This window comes from Dermacentor albipictus, chromosome 6, assembly GCF_038994185.2.
Source record: "Dermacentor albipictus isolate Rhodes 1998 colony chromosome 6, USDA_Dalb.pri_finalv2, whole genome shotgun sequence".
Lineage (NCBI taxonomy): Eukaryota > Metazoa > Arthropoda > Arachnida > Ixodida > Ixodidae > Dermacentor > Dermacentor albipictus.
Window position 1 is genome coordinate 67185354 of NC_091826.1, and position 21653 is coordinate 67207006.

General features: G+C 48.4%; 1 protein-coding gene across 1 annotated transcript in view; it reads left to right on the forward strand.

Moving 5' to 3' along the window:
• Nucleotides 1–21653, forward strand: part of LOC139047030 (phospholipid-transporting ATPase ABCA3-like) — a 177823-nt gene that overhangs the window by 132551 nt on the left and 23619 nt on the right. The window contains exons 7-12 of the mRNA XM_070520976.1: nt 964–1152; nt 3155–3339; nt 5128–5253; nt 7468–7585; nt 14906–15060; nt 17302–17457. Coding sequence (XP_070377077.1) covers nt 964–1152; nt 3155–3339; nt 5128–5253; nt 7468–7585; nt 14906–15060; nt 17302–17457 — 929 coding nt within the window. The remainder of the gene's footprint in view (nt 1–963; nt 1153–3154; nt 3340–5127; nt 5254–7467; nt 7586–14905; nt 15061–17301; nt 17458–21653) is intronic.

Here is a 21653-nt window from a genome sequence, read left to right on the forward strand (position 1 = left end):
GGACCTCTGTAGGAATAAAACTCGAGGTTCCTCGGCAGCTTTTTTTGTTTTGTTTCAATAATTGACATTGAAATAATGAAACTCTACTCAGGAACCTACAGATTACACAGCTCAATGTTTCTAAAGATGTTTCCAAATGCTCCTTTTTCAAGGGTCACTCAAGTACTAAATGGCAATGGCGTTCTTCTCAAGAGACACGATTTTTTAGCTGCGCGGCTGCGATAAAGGTGTTACGTGGGGAATAGCCGCTTCGGGCAGTAATTGATCGCTCATTTTATACCACTGAAGTGAGTGTTCCTCTTACTTTAGTATTCAAAATCCGTAGTTTATTTTGTTCGTACGAGCCTCTGCTGTGCATCATTGGGTCTTACAAGACAACTACCGTAGGTGCCACTTCCAGGGTGTGTCAGGAATTGACCCAAGTTTATTCAGCCCTGTAAGCTCATGCGCAGTTAAACAAGCTTCATTCATTGCCATTCTCCTTGGCCGCGCGAGTGGCCTACAATACGAACACTGCTGCGCACTTGAAATACTATAGCGTATGTGTTAGCATTGAACTTCGCGTGCACGCGTGAGTGGAGCGTAATGTTTCTTTTTCACAAACTTGCTTCACAGGCGCGGCGCAGCTTGGACTGGGAAATACTTTTTATAAAAATTTTTGCGCTTTGTAGTCTCAGTTTAGGCGATTCTGCAGCGTCTAACAAATCTATAGAGATATTCGGATGCCTAAGATAAATTTCACAACAGAGAATCAGTCACAGAGCACCTGTGTTAACAGATCACAATGGCGGCGCCGCGGCATGTGCTCGAATTGTCTCTATTTGCAGCGCGTTTATCTAGGCGTATGAGTTAGTAAATTATTCTGATCCAGCATAACGGAAAAACGTATGAGTCAACAAAACCAAATGAAAGGTAGTGGAGGTAGATCGGGCCTCCATCAACGCCCGCTCTCCATCAATCCAGCCCAGTACGCCGTCGCTGGTGCCATGATCTACTGGACCTTCAGCTGCGTGATGCCGTTCCTGGCGCTGGAGCAAGGCGACGGCGAGGGCTACTACTACATCCAGCGCGACCACAAGCTTTACACGTCCATATTTCCCGGGATGAGTCTTCACTGGAGCTTCCGAGTCATGGAACGGTTCGAGAAGTTCGGTACGACGCCGCAAGGAGGCGCGACCGAGCATTCCAGAGGGTGTTGGGTCGCACTGCGGATTCCGGGGTGTTAAGTGCGCGAAACAACAATTTGATTTTGAAGCAGACCATAGTAGGAGACTCCGGATGAATTTTGAACACTAGGGGGGGAGGGGGTGACGTTCTTGGAACCAAACCACGGGACACGGACGTTTTTTTTGCATTTCGTCCCCATCGAAATGCGGCCGCCGTGGCCGGTATTTGATCCCGCGACCTCGTGCTTAGCAGCGCAACACCCTAGTCACCAAGCCACCGCGGAATGTTTGGATCGCACTGTAGGCTTACGTACGGGGTGACAATTTTGAAGTTTTCTTGTATTAAAAAAAAATCGCCTATTGCAGATAGCATAAGTCTAGACTTTGTGCTTGAATATTATACAGAGAGGCGGACATCACATGCATCATCCGGGCAAGTTTCGAGAACAAAACGAGATGCGGGCAACCAGTTAAAACTTAAGGAAATGCGGTCTCTTGCCCCCAACTCTTTGTACAGGACCGCATTACATACGCCAGTTACTGCCTGAAGAAGCTGCAAGAAATGTTGCTTTTGAGTTCTTGCTATTGTTCATTCACAACCTCACTCAAGCTGTAACGCTTAAGTTTAATTTGTAATTTCCAACAGCGACGTTCAGAAAGTAAGATACAGGGCGCCACACATGCAATTGTCATCTTTTGGCCCTGAGACAGGGTTGTCTGTGCTCCTTCGAAGTCTAGCGGTCCGTGAGTTCCGCGGGGCAGGTTTGGCATAGCCTCTAGAGATGGCGCCACGCAGGCGCTTTTCTTTTAGCGCAGAAGTACGCTCTGTCTCCCTGGCGTCTTTCGTTGCCTGTCTTGCCGAGTTCAGCCGGTTTTCTTCTAGCTGGGCAGTGTCCATATGGACCAGTGCACAGCATGGCGTGCTGTGGTGGGGTGGGGTGTGCCATTACGAACAAGCATTACACCCATTTTAATATTGTGGCTACTACCACCGGCAACTTCCTGCTTTGCTAGCTGCCATTAGCATGCTTTCATCTACTCTCGTTACGGGAGAGCCAGCAATTTTTTTAGACCTGCTTGTTTCGATCCAAGTTCGCTATATGCTTTACAGTTGTAAGGCAAACAGTAGAGATTTCGGCTGGAACCACAAAACTGGCAGCATCTGTAACTCGCACTGCGGGAAAAGGTGCGAGATCACAATACACAATTGTGTATGTAGCATCTAAAAGGATTACCCCTTTAGACGCTGCGTTCTACCTACAGAGCAAAAATGCTACGCAAGACCATTTCAATTTGTCGGGTGATGTTTCACCAACCACTGCGAACCGCATCGGTTCGCACTATCGGCTTGTCCGGTCCATCGTGCAAGGCATCAACCAGCATCCACAAAAGGGTTAGGTTTTTCGGGCATAAATAAGCTTCGCTTTAGAAGGCTCTCGCCGCGGTGTGGTAGCCAACCGAAGGCGGAGGGTAGAAGCTTGGATAATGCAGGCCCACATCTAGAATTCGGCAAAAGGAAGCCCCGCGACAATACCATTACCTATCTTTCTTATAGGTAGCTGGTGCCTTACAAACTTGAGAAGCCAATAATTTCTTCGTATACCACGCTTAAATGCACGTGGCGTGCAATATGAGCTGTAACACTGTGCCCGAGGTCGAAGGTGCACCAAGACTAAGCGGTGGCGCCAACACGGGAAAGAATTGGCTACATGAATACCAGTAATAGGAATGGGGTTTAGTTTCGCGATTTTCGTTTGACGGCGACGTCGTGCAGTCCGGGGTGGCCTTGAACCACGGGCACCGTGTCGTAGCTCATATTGCGCGTGACTGTACATGTATACATAAAGTGAACGCTGGGTTCGCAGTCACAATAGCTGCACAGCAATCGAGGTCTGGCGCGCGCTCAGGTGGCGTTTTGCGTGTGCGTATAAAAAGGAACCTTTATTTTTTTGTGGCGAAAACGCGGCCTCGTCCCTCTCTGTACGCAGTCCCAAACGGTGCGAACTGGGCCAACTTCTACGACCGAGCCGCCACGCCCGACAACATAACGATGGCCGAGATCCTGTTCGTGGGCCTGCTCTGCGACTGCACCATCGTAGTCTTGGTGTGGTACCTGGACAACGTGCTGCCCATTGGACCGGGAATCACCAAGTCGTTCCTCTTCCCGTTCCATGTGAGCGGTATACTCATGTATATGTAAAGGGTTCCAACCCGAAGGCGGATCAGAGACCTAATCGCTTTTCGAGTCGGTCTTTACTACCAACTGATACCACGGTCAAATGCTGAAAAGAGTATCTCAATGTACAATGCACAAAGTCGCCATTTCATCTTGTTGCCTGTGGTATTTCCGTAACATAGTCGTGGACGCAACACCGTGCGGTGGCTTGGCATACCGACGCTTATTCAGCCTCGATAGTCATGCCGTTTCGCGCTTCTCAAAATACACGTCACCGTTGCTTTTCATCGTCCGTGGTGACAGGACGGTCTTTCAACTTAGAGCCAATCTTCTCGAACGCCGACTAAACCAAATCAACGCAGTTCAGCAAGCATCTGAATCCGGGAGGAATATTTTAAGTAATCGGCTCAGGGTAAAGTTTGGAAAGTGTCGAAGGACATTGGCAGTATGACGTACCCGAGGATATAAATCAAGATGCGGCCCCGTACCGCGAAGGAACTTCACTAAGGATCCGTAGCGAGAGTTAAGTCCGTAGTTAAATCCGTGTAGAGTAACATCGCCCACATCCACGTTAAAAGAATGGTTAAGTGGGTGTCCTACTTCCGCAGTCCTTGCCACAAGTAGCGCCGGCTGACACTGCCAGCATAGTTTCTCCTACGCTGACACATACTTTTTACACATACACCAATACCCGAAGAAATGGACCGAGACCAGCCGGCGCCGTGTAGCTGAACCGGCAGTGTGTGGAATGTGTAATATGCGGAAGACGTAGGTTCGAATCCAAATGCGCTTTTTCGTCCATTTTCATTCCCTTTTGTCAGTCCTACCTTTTTTTCTTTTTAAAGCAATTTTCGCTCTTACATTTCTTGGCTTTGTTGTCAATTGGCTAAATGTGGTTGTGCTTACCGAGAGTTCTAGGACACTCGGTTCCCGCTCTTTTCGTCAATGAAAAGGAACAGACTTCCCTCCGCTTGCGCCCGTGTATACAGTGTATTGTTGGAACCTCACCGATGGCACCGGCTGTTGGAGCCTCAGTGCTGACACCCGTTATTGCAATCGGACCACTGGCGCCCGTTGTTGCAAATGGGTCGCAAGCCCCAAGGGTAGCGTTGGCCTGGCGGCTTGGGGCACACTGGAAGCATCCGAAGGTCCCGGCAAAGCATGAGTCGACTGCTAACAGAACAACTTGTTTATTCTAGCATCGCAAAAGAGCGGCCGGTCAGCTCGACCGAAGTGGAGAGACGGGAGCGCACGTTACTCAACAGAAGAAATCGGAGCCTCTCTCCTGGCGTCCGGGGGCAGCTGCTCTTATACTCTTGGCGTCGCGGGCAAGAAGGAAGGTCACGGGACGACACCACGTGACAGCGAGGCACGGACGGACTGGGAGACATGTAGAGACGAGTGTAGTGACGCATCAGCCGGGCCGGCGCCGGTCAGACCTCCTCGCTTCACACTTGGGGAGCTCCTCTCCCGGGCTGCCCCGCTTTGACAAGCGTGGGCACACACACACACACGCACACACAAAGACACGTGGCACTGAACATGCCGGGACGCGCTCGGCGGGGATGCGTCGCGGCCGCTCCGAACGGGCCAAAATGTCCGCCGCTTTGAACGAAGCCCCGGCGTGCGTTGCATCCGCGCAGGCTACACCGCGCGTCGTAGGCGAAACGTAACAGTATACAGTGTGAGGAAGCCGCGTGGCTAGCGTGCGGCACGAAACGACAATATCAATTTTTCATCGGCGACGCTCTGTGTGTTCTTTTTTTTTACATTTGCCTATTGCAGCGGAGTTACTGGCTCCCGAACCTGGCGGTCGTCGAATGCGCGACCAAGCCCTCTAAAGACGCGCAAAACTTCGAGGACGAGCCGAGGGACCAACTGGCCGCCATCGTGATTTCCAATCTTTGCAAGGTGCGAGCGGATTTTGACAGAGGTGGCTGACAGTGCTCTTCTAGGCAACTGAAACGTCACTTCTGGACACTGACCCGAGAAACTTTGGCGTTATTGCGATCGCTCTCCCTCCGCAGCAACGAGGCGGGCTCGTCTCATTGGCTATTCTAAAGGAACAATCATTCTAAAGGACGTCTATTATAGCAATGGAGGAACAGCCTTGTCGGCCTTAAACTTGAGCACGTGGTAAAACGTGTGAATAATAATTAAGGAACTGCATGCAAGTTATCGAAACACAAAACGAATACGGTATGACTTATTCACATAGAGTATAGGCAACCACGAGTCGGTAGACGGCCGCTTTTTATCCTTAATGCACCAACTTTCATTCAGTTGGGTTGCGTATAGTCGTCTGCTGGCTAAGGATATTGGAGTTGGCTTCGAGGTAAACTTTCTCTTAACCGCCAACTGCAGCATAAGTTGCCGTTGACTAAATTGGTTGTAAATGAGTAGTATACACTACAGAAAAGAAATCATAGCACAGCTGCAGGGCTGGAAATTGTCTCTCTGTTTCTGTTAGTAGCCTTTAGCATCTGTGCAGACGACGCGTGCACCAGGTGGTTAGCGAACAAACGCCGCCTACAAGATTTTTTAAGCGGGAATTCGCTGCGGCACTTAGCCACCGTCGTACCGAGGAGCCACGCATTCAGACTCTTGCGTCACTTTCAATTCAGTTCAACTTTATTTTTTCTTGATTACACTTTTAACGAGTGGTAAATGCTGTGTTTGTTTCAGTTTAGGTATCAAAAGCATCTACTTTGTGACGCATTCGTGACACATTCACTGGTTTCGTCTTTCAAACGTAAAGTGTTGCACGGAGGCCACTCTAGGTATGTCTGCTCTATCGTAAACTATAGCCATTTTACGCGTCCAGAATTTTCATTGGATTTGACCTTTGACTTCAACTTATAGGTCGCCTGAACACTTAAAGGTATCGCAATGCGCTCGCCGTAAGGAACCTTTAGCTCGGGAGCTCGTACATAAGTATACCGTAATAGTTAAATCGTTTTTATCGGTATCCATTTCACAGAATCGGATGACATTGGTTGCAATAAAAGAAAGTGTGACCATCTACTAATTGAAGGAAGCACATTTTTTATTTAGGCCGTCAATTTGTTTACGACTGTCGAAAATGGCAAAATTAAATATATCGCAAGTACCAAGTTCACAGCTGTGTATCTTAACATTATAATAATTCTGTAAACGGCACGTATGCATCTTAAGTGTTTAAAGTTCATGTATGTTAGGCAGGGCTTTCAAATATACCGCCAATTTGTGAGTACATTTTGCAAAACCCTCGTAAGCATTGCAAAAATACAGATAAGCCGCAAACCTATAAATACCATTTGTCCGCTGTAGATGTTCAGAGGCAGTTTGCAGAACAAGAATACCAGTTTTTGGTGCACATTAACGGATTTGTAAACGTTGCTCAAACTTTGTGAAACTCACTGATTTTGGACAATTTTCTCAAAAGATCGAAACCCTTTATGAAATTGATGCTGCCTATACAGTCGGGAGAATTTACTTGCTCTCTCAATTGCAACAACTTTTATTCATATCTTTCCGCTGCTTGTCTCGTCAGAGAATTTGGGCGTTTTACGTATATTTGAACAGGGAAACTATAGTTGGCACTGAGTTAAAGCGTCCTCTTAACATGACGTAAAGTCTCCTTTAGGTGAAGTTGCATACATTAATCTGGAATTGTCGTACTGCGGGCACAATAACGCGCCCGTAATTTCCTCGGGCATCGAGCGCGTTCATCACCGTTCGACGAATTCGCTTTATACGCAAGGCGATTGCGTGCTCCCCACGCAAGTTAAGGTTCGCGTAGATGCTCTACGTACCCAGGCAGTACGTTGAGCCAAAGGCACAGTCGCAATGCAAAGAGCCCTGCATTGTTATTGTGGCAGCAGAGGGAATCTAGTGCTTACCTTCTGGCTTGAAGGGCTGTTGCGTGGGTGTCGTGAAGCACTAAATCTTGGGGCACGCCACATTTTGGTTATAGGAGGTGTACATCAACACGCCGATGATCTGGGTGAACTGTAGCCTCGATGTGTCATCACTATACGCTTCTGTTAGAATTTACGATTGTATATAAAAAAAGGGTAATTAGTCATGAAATTTCTAGGTGCGAGGCCACTCGATTTACTCAGTGCATACACGTCGCGACCGCAGGACTACGACGGAGTGGTGGCTGTCCAGGGTGTTGACCTGCGCATTTTCGAGAACCAGGTCACTGTACTTCTCGGCCACAACGGTGCAGGAAAGACGACGCTGCTGAATATGATTACAGGTGAGATACTAAAAGCTGCCGGGAAGCAGTGTATAGTCCATCCGCTGGAACACGCTTCGTACACACGGGTCTTGTGAAGGACATCCAATGTAAGCGCGCGCACCGAGACAAACCTCTGACTCGTTGATTGACCGCCGTGTGCTCCAAGCGGTCCTCGACTGCAAGCTTTTCGTCGAATAGCCCGGGTGGAGCACGGCGTCGCCGCAGGAATGGTCACACTGCGCCGTAATAATGCTCCTCGGTGGTTCCTTCGACGGGGAGCTGCTTGATACACATTTGCATAACGGTAATCACAAAAGGAAACTCTGGGGCACCCATCATTCCCTTACCAGGGCAAATGAAGGACAACTTGTCTTTTCCCCGCAGGGGCGTCTGCACAAGCAGGCGTTTGGTGTGTTGCGACACCACGGACCCGAGCACACGAGGGCTGGACCCTCCCGCGTGTAGCCGTGCGCGGCTTAGCCGTGTCTGCGGAAAAGGGGATCCTGGGGGTTGAGCCGATGCTGGGTGCTTGGAATTTTAAGGCCCCCCGGCGGAGGCAACACACCTCTTCGGCCTCGGCTTCACATAGACGGCACCTCCAGATTGACCCACCTGGAGGACATCGGCAGTCGCCTTTTCCTGTCTCTCCCTCCTCGAATCTTCGTCTTTATCTCTCCCTTTTGGCCTTTCCTGTCTCCTTCTTTCTTCTATTTACTTCCTTTTCCTGGCGGCAAGGGTTAACCCTGTGTGGCTCTCCAACCTTGGGTCCACCATATTCTGTTATAGTGACGGCGTAAGACTGGCGTCGTGCAGACTTGCATACAAGCTCTGCCGCGTCCCCTCGTTGGGATCCGTGGTGGGCGGTCGGCGCTGTTGCCGAATGTATACATTTTTTCATGGAAACTTCTCCCCCCGCCCCTTGTTGATCGCCCTCAGAAACGAGGGTGCACCGAAGATGTCTTCAAGTTTTTTGGACACCAAATCCGGAATTTTCCCTGCTTCCACATTATTCATTCTGAAAAGCCAAACAGCGCAGTGCGAAACGTTTCACCTTTCCTTGTCTCAAAGTCCTTGACTGATGTTTTTGGACCAGGTTACAAGTTGTCGAGGATAGCAAGCGGTGACCTCCTCTTGGAGCTCCGCGACCAGAAGCAATATGACAAACTACCGAAGCTAGTGTCATTTGGGGAGACCCTCATAACAGTAACCCCGCACCGTACACAGAACACCACCCGCGGTGTTGTGTCGGATTATGATTTCCTTAAGCTGACTGAAGCGGAGTTCCTGGAGGGCTTCAATGAGCAAAATATTATCAATGTCAGAAGAATTAAAATGAGGCGAGATGCTAAAGAGATCCAAACCATGCACCTAATAATCACCTTTGGTTCAAGTGTCCTGCCCGAGTCAGTCGAGGCCGGGTACATCAAGCTCCGCGTTAGGCCGTATGTGCCAAACCCACTCCGTTGTTTCAAATGCCAACGCTTCGGCCATAGCTCGCAGAGCTGCCGAGGCCGCCAAACTTGTGCTAAATGCAGTGCCAAAGAACACACCACTAAAACTTGTGAGAACGCTCTCCACTGTGTAAACTGTGATGGGGAGCACGCCGCGTACTCGCGGTCGTGCTCATCCTGGAAGAAAGAAAAAGAAATTGTAACGATCAAAGTGAAAGAGAATATCACATTCAAGGAGGCACGCAGGCGGGTAGCATACCAGCCAAAGAAAAGCTTTGCCGAAGTGGCGCGTCAGGGGGCAGCGTCACAACGGCCTCCGGCGGCTGTCCGACCCACAAGCAGTGAGTCGGCAGCTGCGCCATCCGCCCCCGCGGCGGTTGCAGCTAGCGCTGCTCCGTCAACCCAGAATGAGGGATTATCGACCCCGAAGGTTGGCGCAGCCGAGGCTGCCCCGGCCTCCCTGGCCCCTTGCAGCGCTGGCAACAGCCGGCGCAGCCAAATCGCTCAGGGAGCCCCATCGACCTCCGGGCTGGTGGGCGCAGGGTTCTTGCGCTCCAAGGCGAGACCCTCTCCAGTAACTTCTCGCTCGCAAGAGCACGTGTCCGGCGCCTCACAAGAGGCAATGGACACTACACCTACACTCAAGGCGCACCAAGCGCCTAAGGAGCGGCGAGGCTCCCTCGAACGCTTCAGAAAGGGCAAAACCCCGATTACAGGGCCTCGGAAAAGCTCTGTAATCTAAGGCATTACTTCCGTTTCCGTACACACAGCACTAATTTACTTTAAATATGGATACACAAATTATTCAATGGAACATCAGAGGTCTCCTTAGAAACCTTGATGATTTGCATGAACTCATCCACAAACACAATCCAAAAGTGCTGTGTTTACCGGAAACACACTTAAAACCAAAACGCACAAACTTTCTTCGACAGCACGTTACTTTTCGCAAAGCTCGCGATGATGCTGGTGCATCATCGGGTGGTGTCGCCATTATAACTCAAAAAAGCATAGCGTGTCAACGTTTACAGCTACGAACGGCCCTCGAAGCAGTGGCGGTTCGAGTTGTCCTGCAAAACAAACTCATCACTATTTGTTCGCTTTACATACCCCCACATTTCAAGTTAAGCAAACCTGAATTTCAGTCCTTCATAGATGAATTGCCAGAACCGTATGTTGCTCTTGGCGATTTCAATGCACACAGCAGCTTGTGGGGAGACTCTCGTATCGATGCGCGAGGTCGTCTCGTTGGACAGTTTCTTTTTTCTTCTGAAGCGTGCTATCTCAATAAGAAAGAACCCACATATTATTCTCTTGCAAACAGATCCTTTTCGTCAATAGATCTTTGTATAGTTTCCGCGTCTATACTGCCCGAACTCATAAGGGAAGTTACGAGCAATCCTTACGGGAGCGACCACTTTCCTATACTGCTAAGATTACCTAGAAAAAATAAATTTCCTCCACAAGCTCTTTGGTGGAAGACAAATACAGCCGACTGGGAGAAATTGTGAACTCTATCTAGCATCTCATGGGCGGATATGTCTTCTTTAGAAATTGATGCGGCTGTGGAGTTTTTTACAGCGTTCATAATAGATGCCGCATTTAAATGAATATCTGAAGGAAGTGGCTTGGCATGCAGACGGCGTGTCGCGTGGTGGAACGACGAATGTAGGATCGCTCGTAAGAAACAACAAAGCGTGGGGCCTGCTACGCGCTTCCCCCACTGCAGAGAATCTTATCAACTTTAAGGAAGTAAAATCTGAAGGCAGGAGAACCCGCAGGCAGGCCAGAAGAGAAAGTTGGCAGAACTTTTTATCAAGTATTAACTCTTTTACAGATGAGGCCAAAGTCTGGAACAGGGTAAATAGAATTAGAGGTCGACCAACGTACTCCGTTCCTCTGGTAAATACACAGGGCGATACACTGAAAGATCAGGCAGACTCACTTGGGGAGCACTTTGAGAGCGTGTCAAGTCCAACAAATTATTCAGAATCCTTTCTCAAATACAAACAAATAGAAGAATGTAAGCCACTCATGAGAAAATGTTGAAAGAATGAACCATACAACTCCCCTTTTGTTATTGCCAAGTTGAGAGCTGCATTTAACACATGCAAAAGCACTGCACCGGGACCTGACCGAGTCATGTATGACATGATCAGAAACTTACATACTGACGCACAACTTACACTACTCACAATTTTCAACACTATTTGGGCTGCACGATACTTTCCAACTGCATGGAAAAAAGCAATTGTGGTCCCTGTTTTGAAGCAGGGGAAAGACCCATCCATGGCGGCAAGCTATCGCCCGATAGCTCTTACAAGCTGCCTGTGTAAGGTTTTTGAAAAAATGATTAATCGCAGACTCATACATTTCCTTGAACTCAACAATATACTTGATCCCTATCAGTGTGGCTTCAGAGAAGGCCGGTCGACAACAGATCCCCTTGTACGCATTGAAGGATATATTCGGGATGCATTTGTACATAAGCAGTTCTTCATGTCAATATTCCTTGACATGGAGAAGGCATATGACACAACATGACGTTACGGCATCTTGCGAGACTTGTCGGAAATGGGCATCTGCGGCAATATGTTGAAAATAATTGAAAGCTATTTGTTGAATCGCATCTTCCGAGTGGAAATTGGCAACGTATTGTAGCGACCTTTCACACAAGAAACAGGTGTACCACAGGTAGGCGTTCTGAGCTGTGTGCTCTTCATCATGAAGTTGAACACGCTTCGTGCTTCGCTACCACCTGCCATTCTTTATTCTGTCTACGTTGACGACATTCAAATCGGCTTCAAATCCTTAACCTCTCAGTATGCGAGAGACAGGTGCAGCAGGGCTTGAACAAGATTTCCAAGTGGGCAGACAAAAACGGGTTTAAAATCAACCCCCACAAAAGCTCTTGTGTTCTTTTAAAAAGAGAGAGAGGCCTCTTTCCGGATCCTTCCTTAGAACTGTGTGCACACCAAACACCTGTCAACAAAGAGCACAAATTCCTGGGTAATATACTTGACTACAGACTTGACTCATTCCACACATTAAATATCTGAAAGAAAAATGTCTAAAAATAATTAACTTGATGAAAATTCTATCCCCGACTACATGGGGTAGTGACAGGAAGTGTTTAATGAACCTATACAAGAGCCTAATTCGGTCTCGATTGGATTACGGTGCTGTAGTATATAGCTCTGCCGCCCCGAGCGCGCTAAAGATGCTAGATCCTATTCACCATCTAGGTATCCGGTTAGCCACTGGCGCTTTCAGAACAAGCCCGATTGAAAGCTTATACGCGGAATCAAATGAATGGTCCCTCCATCTACAGAGAACTTACATCAGCCTTACATATTTCCTAAAAATACACTCCAATCATCAACATCCATGTTTTAACACTGTTAACGATATGGCCTGGACCACACTTTTCCATAATCGCCCCTCTGTAAGAAAGCCTTTCTCGCTTCGAGTGAGGGAGCTTAGTAATGAGATACATGTCCCACTCCTCGAGCTTCGCCTAATGCATCCAACCAAGTTGTTACCGCCTTGGGAGTGGCAGGTCATAGAATGTGACATATCCTTTTTAGAAGTAACAAAACACGCACCAGAGATCGAAATGCGAACTCATTTCCTAGAACTCCAGCACAAGCACTCCTGCGCAGAGTTCTATACAGACGCTTCGAAGTCTAATGCTGAGGTGTCGTATGCTGCCGTCGGCCCATCCTTCTCAGAATCTGATGTACTACATCCGAAAACAAGTATATTTACGGCCGAGGCCTACGCATTACTGTCTGCTGTGAAGCATATAAGAAAATCAAAACTTCATAAGTCAGCGATATATACAGACTCCCTAAGTGTCGTGAAGGCCCTGATGTCACTCTATAGACACAAAAATCCAGTACTTAATGAACTATATTCCGTCTTGTGTAAAGCGTACAGATCTAACCAGCATATCATTATATGCTGGGTGCCTGGCCATAGGAGCATCGAGGGTAATGTTCTGGCGGGCGAGATGGCCACGTCAATCGCATCGCAAGCTGTTAACCCTACCACTTCGGTGCCTGTCACAGATCTGAGGCCATTCTTGCGAAGGAGATTGCGAGACCACTGGCAACGCATGTGGGACGCGGAAACGGATAATAAGCTCCACCTGATAAAACCACAGTTAGGATTCTGGCCCTCTACTACAAAATCGCGCCGAACAGATGTCCTATTCTGTCGTCTCAGAACCTTATGTAACCCCTTATGTAACCCCTTATGTAATGCGCCTACGGGGGACCTTTAAGGTAATAAACTGAACTGAACTGAATAGGACACACGTTTGGCACCCATAATTTTCTGCGCACCGGAAATGAGCCTCCAGCCTGTGGCAGATGCGGGGAGAGGCTGACCGTACTCCACGTCCTCCTGGGGTGTCGGGAAGCCGAATCTGAGAGAAAGAGACATTTTTCATTAGCATACCGACAGCACATTTCCCTTCATCCTGCAATGCTTCTTGGTCCAGAACCGCTTTTTAATACAGACACAGTCCTAGGTTTCCTCAGAGATGTCGTCTTACATATTATTAGTCCCATGCATTCGTAGCGCCTCCTCTCTCCAGAGGATGCCACTGCGATAATTAATTTGCATAGCACATGCCTCCAGGCCCTTGTGTTTCAAGGGCTCTAAGGAGGCAGTAGTGCTCTAGCATTTCTTATAATATGAGATATTTTACCTATCGTATCATTCTTTCTATATGCATCTAAATGTTCATAGCACAAGTCATACGTCATCGCCATAATTTTATTTTACAGATTTTACGCACTTTAGAGCGCATATTTTAAGGCCTCTTTACAGCCACGTCACACCAACTTCACAGCAATCATAATTACATTGCAAACTCACTAGCACAGACATGGTGCTCTTTGGCCATACCTGGCCCTTGCGCCATAAAACCCCATACATCATCATCACAGTTTGTCTTTGTGGTGAAATATCATTGTGGTGTTTATATATATATATATATATATATGTATATATATATATATATATATACGTAGACCAGAACATCTTCTTCGTCAGCGTGTCACAACATACATATAGTTTGAGGCCGGCTTCAGCGAGTGGATGGTAGCGGTACAATGTTGGCGCTGTCCTTTAGTTATTTCAGCGAGGTGTTTTAGTTCAAAATTTACTGTTGCTGTTCCACTTGTAGACAATAGTGCGTTGGGCAGCTGTGCTGCTCGAGATAAGTGGTCACCGGGACACAGCGTACCGGTATTAAATCAGTGTATAGACTTAACACGCCCAAATGTTCATTAATGGAAAGGTTATCCAATACCGAAAAAGTTGAACATGAGACTGGGTCTTTGTCGAATTTCGTGCCATCACCTCAGTTTTGGGACGTCATGCTGTGCGCTTTCTTCTTTATTTGGGTTGTTTCTGGCGCAGGAAATACTCTCTGAATTTCTTATGGTGCTCAATGTGTTCTGTCGTCTAGAAATAAACCCCGAAGCGAAAGTTGAAGCTAGTGAAATCAGGAAATGCAAAGTGCACGTGAATGTTTACTTGCTATTGTAACTTAGACACGCCGCATGTAGTTCTTGGTTTAGAGCAGAACAAATAAACACGAGTTTGAACCTGTCAGCATAGCCCATGCATCTGTTGCGTTTGTTGTATTCCGTTTTCGCACATCGCCTCTACTGTACTCTTCTCAACTTGTAAACGCTCGCTGTGGCATGTACGGAGCCTATAATGTTTCGATGGCCTTTTCGGTTTTTTAAGTAACGTTAAATGCGGCGTAACAACAGGGGAACTTCTTTGGATACTTGTGAATGAGGGAGTGCGCTGTATCCGTAAACGCTGCGCAGGACTCGATGACAGCGCAAACTATTTTTTTCTCGTCCAGGCTTCTTGGGCTGCACGTCGGGCGTCGTGCGCGTGGGTGGATACGACGTCCAGACGTCCACCAGAGACACGCGCGACAGCATCGGATATTGCCCTCAGCACAACATTCTCATAGACGACCTGACCGTCGAAGAACACCTCATGTATTTCGCCATCGTACGTCGATTACTTTTCCATGGCTTTCGTTGCGATGTTCCTTTTCCAACGTGGAACCGCTAGTTCGTCCATCCTGTGCCACAGTGCAATTCGTGCTGCAACGGTTTCGATTTGGGCAGCACGAGCAAATTTGCGGTGGTTGTGATGTCGTGGCTCTTTTCGTAAGCCTTGCTTGCTGGCCGAGTCGGCACATGGCTTTGTAGGCTCACCGAATTACACAGGTGCGGCACAAGATATTGTGTAACTTATTTTACAGGCTCGACTCGTAGCATATGTTTGTTGTGTCCGTGTTCTGCGGGTTGCACTGCTTACGTGGCGCACACCAGGAACACTCACACGTAAACACAAAACGAACGCGGGCATGTACACTTGTTTGTGTTCGACTCTTGTTTACGTTTTAGTGTACCTGTGTCTGCCACTGAAGCATCACAGCTTACACATTAAAGTCACGACATAACAACTAAAGACACCGCTGAAGCTATTCTGAGCTTATTGAGTTGTGTCCGCAGATTTTCACTTCTGACAGTACAGCGAAGAATGACTTCCCATTGGGCGCTTTTATGATTTTACGACAAGTTCTAATGCGCGAAATGGAGGGCAGGTCGCGAGCATCGTGAAATCGAGGTACGTAACAGGCGGCGACAGGTTTGTTCGCTCCCCCATTGCGAAGATGCAGCCGCGTGCGGAGATCGAGTCAGCATGCGCAAGCAGCAGCAGCGTTAAAACGTAGGCCAGCTGTGGTGCACGCTACGCACCCCTTGTGTTTCTTTTCCTGTTCGTGAATAAGGACATTAACACATAGTTTAACACCACACAGCTTAGACTTCTAACGCGCCAGCGTTAAGGGCCCCTGTCGCAAGACATTTGGCGTCGACATCCCACGTCCAGCGTCGACCGCCTTTTCGCGAAGAATCATTCCGAACTACGCAGGCACTCCGTGTGGCGCAATTGAAGTTCCGAACTAATTGAATTTCTCAAAGTAAAATGCATCAGAAAAATTGTAAAGTACGACTTACATACAACCTACCGTAAGGATAGCGTCCGATTGCAATTTTAACATTAGAGAAAACATAATTCTGTTACACAGAAACTCAGACGCGAACCCTTTTTCCTTCGTTCCTTCCATTCATAAAGGGGTGCTCGCCCGGTTCCTTGCAGCACCTCCAGATGGCGCTCGCCTCCCCATATTGCTGGGGAGCCTGCATGCAAGCCCTGAGTGTAGGCTCCCCACCTATCGCGTTGCACGCAATAATCCGCGTTTCTACCCGAAAGCCCGCCTTCGTGTATAGCGTTCGCCGCCAACGTTTCCAGATAAGCAACAGTTTCATAAGGTACAGTTGCCGGGAAGAGGGAGAAGCAAACAGAGATCTTTCAATGCTATCGCGTTCCACTCTTAAAGGCGAAGCTTAAGCGTCCTCCACGTTTTTATTTTTTTTGTCAAATGTTCGCCCTCCACTAATGGCATATTCGGATGTTCGTTTGAGAGCCCTCGGGCTGTAAAGGAAAGGTGGTGAAAAACAGCGTTAAAGCTGCATTACTCGAACAACGAGGAATGGAACTGATGACCCTGCTTCCTTATCATCAGTGAAGCCCACTTAAAAACGCTTTTCTTCGTGGCCATCAAATTAAATTCCGAGGTTGTATGCGTGCCAGAACTGCAATATGATTATGAGGCACCCCGTATAGTGGGGGGCTCCAGATTTCTTTTGACCACCTGCTGTTCTTTAACCTGCACTTAATGCACGTTAGACGGGCGTATTTGCAATTCGTCCCGATCGACCTGCTGCCTCCGCGACCGGGATTCGATCCCGGGACCTCGGACTTGGCATCGGAACTGCGAAGCCGCTGCGCCACCATGACGGGTCAGAGCGATCTGAAACAACCGCGTGAATATATCATAGGATAACTTACACAAACATAAACACCGCGCAGGAGAAACCTGAGAACTCGTTTGCGTCGCTGACGGTAGAGAGCAGTATTCTTTGGAAGTGGAGCATAACGTGCATTTCAGGAATGACTCATTCCAGTGATGGCGGAGCTTGTAGGAACACGATGACCGCTGTTGCCTAGGCAGAGAGAAAAGCCCCCTGTGGAGTAATTGGCACCAGGTTAACGGTCCTGCTGTAATCTGATTTAAAATAAAAAATACAAACATATATAGTTGTTTACCCGCCCTTTGCCTCTTACTTTCGAACCCCGACTTGCCGAGCAACTTATCTCTCTGCCCGCCTCTCGCGCCAGATCAAAGGCATCCCGATGAACAGGACGCGCCTCGAGACGTTCACCCTCCTGTGCGACGTCGGGCTCATGGAATACCGCACAGTGCTCGCATCGGAGCTCGCACCGGGGCTACAGCGACGGCTCTGCACTGCAATGGCGATCCTAGCCATGCCCAAGGTCAGTACGTAATGACTGCAGATTCTCTGAATGCTTCACCTCGATGTGGAATTGCAGTGACACTTGCAGTTTGGCTTGTTGGTACCATTGCTCAACGTTGAGCCTTGAAAGAACGCGTAATTACGCGGCCCGAAAGTTAGGACGCAGTCGGGCCAGTTTCGAAAGTAGAGATTAACCTACGCGTACCTATGACCTCTCTGCTCTTGTACACAGCCAATCTGAAATCCCAGAAGGTCACTAGCACAAGTTTGCAAAAATCAGTTTTAAGTAGACAAGCAATGGAAACGGCACTGGCACCTAGTTTGTATTTGCTACTGTATTTCTCACAGGGAAAAAAATATTGTCATACTTCGCTAGAATTTCTGGTAACGTGCTTCGTATGCATGATTGTTTTATTTAGCAAGGAAATTGAAAATCGCGCACTACGAATACCTTTTGCTCCCGCCATAAGGTAAAAAAATTCAGCGCGGCAGTTTGCCGCACCCAGACCGTGTGGAGCATCTCATTGCTACCTCACCTGAGTACACGCCTTATTTCTTTGTTATAAGCTTTACGTAAAGTGTGTTCAAAGCTAATTTTGTAGTTTTTGCTTAGAAGTCATGTTCGGAAAAACAAGTAGCACTCGTCGTCGAAACCTATTCTTGCGCCGGCGAAGTCCCTCTGATATTTACACCTGCGTCACCGTGCATTCCGGAGTTGTCGCTTACGAGTACATTCGACAATGTGCAATGCTATTCGGGGTACGCGCGCATTTTGATTAGACAAGAGAAGGATAAAGTAGGTGACAGCATTGAAAAAGATTTGGCACGCTGTCGGAAATATTGAGTTACTTTGGAACCCACGGTTATTCCTATAGCACCTACTTCGACCTACGGACCAACTCAGATTCTCTTTCTGTAATTTGTAGAAGATGTACACTTGCGAATTTCCGACTTGTATTGGCATTCAGGATTTTCTGAACCAGCGAATGGTCAGCACAGCCTTACCGTTGCGGTCAGGAGCACCGCAAGCGGCGTTGTAGAAGTGCGTCACTCAGCTGCTGCGAGCGCCACAGACAATAGTGGCGTAATTTGCGCGAGTTGGTATGCGCTCATGGCGGGAAACATAACACGAGCGTTGAAAAAAAAATACACCGACGATGACGATGCTCCCTATAATGAATTTGGAGCGCAACGTTTTAGGCGTTTTGAATTCGCGATAGATTGTGGCAAAGAATTCGATTCTGAACGACAGGGCGCTCTCGGCGGTGGCGCTGAGTCTCTGCTCGGGCGGCTCGTTTGGCAGCATCGGCAGACGAAGTATCCTTAATTGTTCACAAAGAAAACGTGCACACGGCAACGTGTGACTAGCGCGGAGCTGCATTCTCTAGAGGCGGCGTCGCCGCAGGCGAAGTAGCGCATGCGCAATTGGTGCGGTGCCCACGCCTGCGCTTTATTTCTGCGCTCGCCGCATGCCTGCGCCGGCACTCCAAAGCCGTATTCCAAACAAAGCCATTTTCCAAGTGCATTATTGAACTAATTGAATTTCTCGAAGTAAAAAGTGCCATAAAATTCGTAACGTACGACTCACGCACAACCTACAGACATGATAGCACCGGAGTGTTATTCAAATATACGAGAGAACATAATTTTATTACGCGGGAACTCAAATGAAAACCCTTTTCCGAACTGCCGTGGCGGTACTTTTATTAGACAGTGTTTGTCATAATGTCTATTATGGTCGCAGCATATGCTTTGCGTCAGATGCAACGGGCTGAGCGGCCGCGCATCAAGGACAGATACATCGTGTGCACACGTTTGTCACGCGCGCACGCACTTATGTGAAAGTGCTTCACACGTCCGCGTTCTTGCAGACACTCCGCCTGGCGCAAGTTCGTTTTAGGGCGCAGCTCCTAGGTGGCCGTTCTTGAATTTAGCGTCGGCGTCCCTCGGCGTAAGTGAGCGAACGAGCACAGCGAAGGATGAAAGAGTGAACGCAGAGGGCAGCGGGGGATGAAAGATGGTCATAGCGAAGATAGTGCGAGGAAAAAAGCGGAGGAGGATGGTGCAGCGGAACCGTGATGCGGAATGTATAGAGGAGGAAGGTATGGCGAAAGAGTGAAAAGAAAAGCATTGTGCCCGTCGGCGGCGACGACCGCTACGATATGGCGCCAGAGTAGCGCGCCGTCGTGTGTTCACCAATGGCATGCGGCGAACGCGTCCACCGATACCATTTATGGAATGAAAGCGCTGTATGAGCGAAGGTCTGTCTGCGGCGGCTGCTGTGAATCGCGCCCGCGCGTGACCAACGCGCGGCCTCTCGCGGTCTCGCCGATTAGCGAGATAGACGCGTAACACTTTGCTCCCTTTGCAATATATGGCATGAGACAGTTTTTTTTTCTGCCAGCCAAGGTATCGCGAAATCAAAAGACGTATAGAGCTGCGCTAAAACGCCGCATTAGGGGGTATCGGAATAGTCGGTGAGTTTTTAACTAATTGAATTTAGTAAAATCTGTCGCAAATTTCAATAAAGTTGATAACAGCAGCGCTTTCATCGTTTGTTTCTCTTCCCCTCCCTCTAGCGTTTCTGTGATTACATCAGTTATATGGACACCCCAGGCGCATTTTCGGCGTCATCGTGATGTTCCATATAAAGTCCAAGGGCGATAACGCCGTCATAACGCATGGTATGCTCTATGTGCGAGTAAAAGCACGCTAGGGAAGCCGATGGTCACGGCTCAGTCTGGCGCACGCGAAGGAAGAAAGCTGAGATGAAGCGCGCCGTATTCGTTTGCGCGAAAGGCCGGGATTGGAGAGAGAGAGAGAGAATAAACTTTATTCAAGAACCCCGGTCCGGGTTCGCCCGCTTTGTTCTAGTTGTCTGCCAAGCCGAGCGTCGTGATGAGCTCGATCATTGCACGTACGTAGTCGGAGGAGGAGTCCGCCAGCCACTCCTCAAGTGTCGTAGGTCTACGGGTGGGTGAGAGTTTGGCAAGGCTAGCCTGAATTTGGAGAGGGGGAGGGAGAGGCGGCGGCGCTGTGCACCGGCAGCATCTGCGCATATCGCGACCGGACGCGAGGAGAAATGACGATCGCTGCTCCATCTCTCGTGCCATATTGACCCTTCTCGCGGAGCAGTTTGTTCTAGAGAAACGCGGCGGCACTTTCGTCGGTGCGCCGCTAGTGTTCCTGTATATGCTCCCGCAGGGAGCAGAGTTGCGCATAGGTGCGCCGCCATGATCCAGCTCTGCAGCGAAGCCACTCCTCGCACGCGCAGGAGCCAAATGCCGCGCGGTGTAGCGTTTTTTTTCTCTAGTGGTCGCGAGCTACAAGCGTCAATTGTTCGCAGGCGCTTAGCAAAGGACACTTCTTTATATAGGCTACGCTCGAACGAGTCATTCGTGCAGCCGGAGGGGGTGGGCTTCCAACCAACCGAAACTTTGTATGTACCGATGTAAACACGCATATACAAACACACACGAACGTGCAAATAGGGGGTAGGACCACCTTCGATTCCCCAAAATAAAATTCTCCCGTGGCTCGAACAGCTCCAAAGTTCGCTCGCAAACGCGCAGTACGTTGCCACAAAAAGCGGTGCAATGATTTTCAGCATGCATATGAAGTTGTCTTATCATGGTCAGAAAGCAAGAAATGTTTTAAAGAGTGTTTAAAACTTCACACACGTAAGGTAGACACTTAGCGCATTTTGGCTGCCGAAACCAGCCGATTAATGACCCTCGCCAAGAGAGCTATCGTGCCTATAATTATGTCAGTGACCGTTGACAGAGCGCCATTTACCACTAACCATCTTTCACAACAGCTGCACGTTTTCGATACATGCGGTGCAGACAAAGATTTAAGCGCATTTCAAATGTCCACATGCGCACATTTTAAGCAAAGCTTACTTTTACGATTCATTCATATCGCAGACTAATCAGCTATATAGTAGCGGCAAATCTGCAAGTAGAAAAAAGATTCAAGATGCAAGAGCTTCTCGATCAAATTTATTTTATACAAGGGAATGCATGAACGGCTGCTGGCAGCAGGCCAAGTGTGCTGGTTCTTGGAACCTTGGGGGCAGAATTCAAAGAAACTGCAAAGGCAACAAGCTATTAAGGGTAATAACACGTTATTTTTATTGCACTAATCACATCAAGATGGCAAACTTGCAGAGTAATTATTCACACAGTGCAGACTGTAATATGACAGCACATTTTT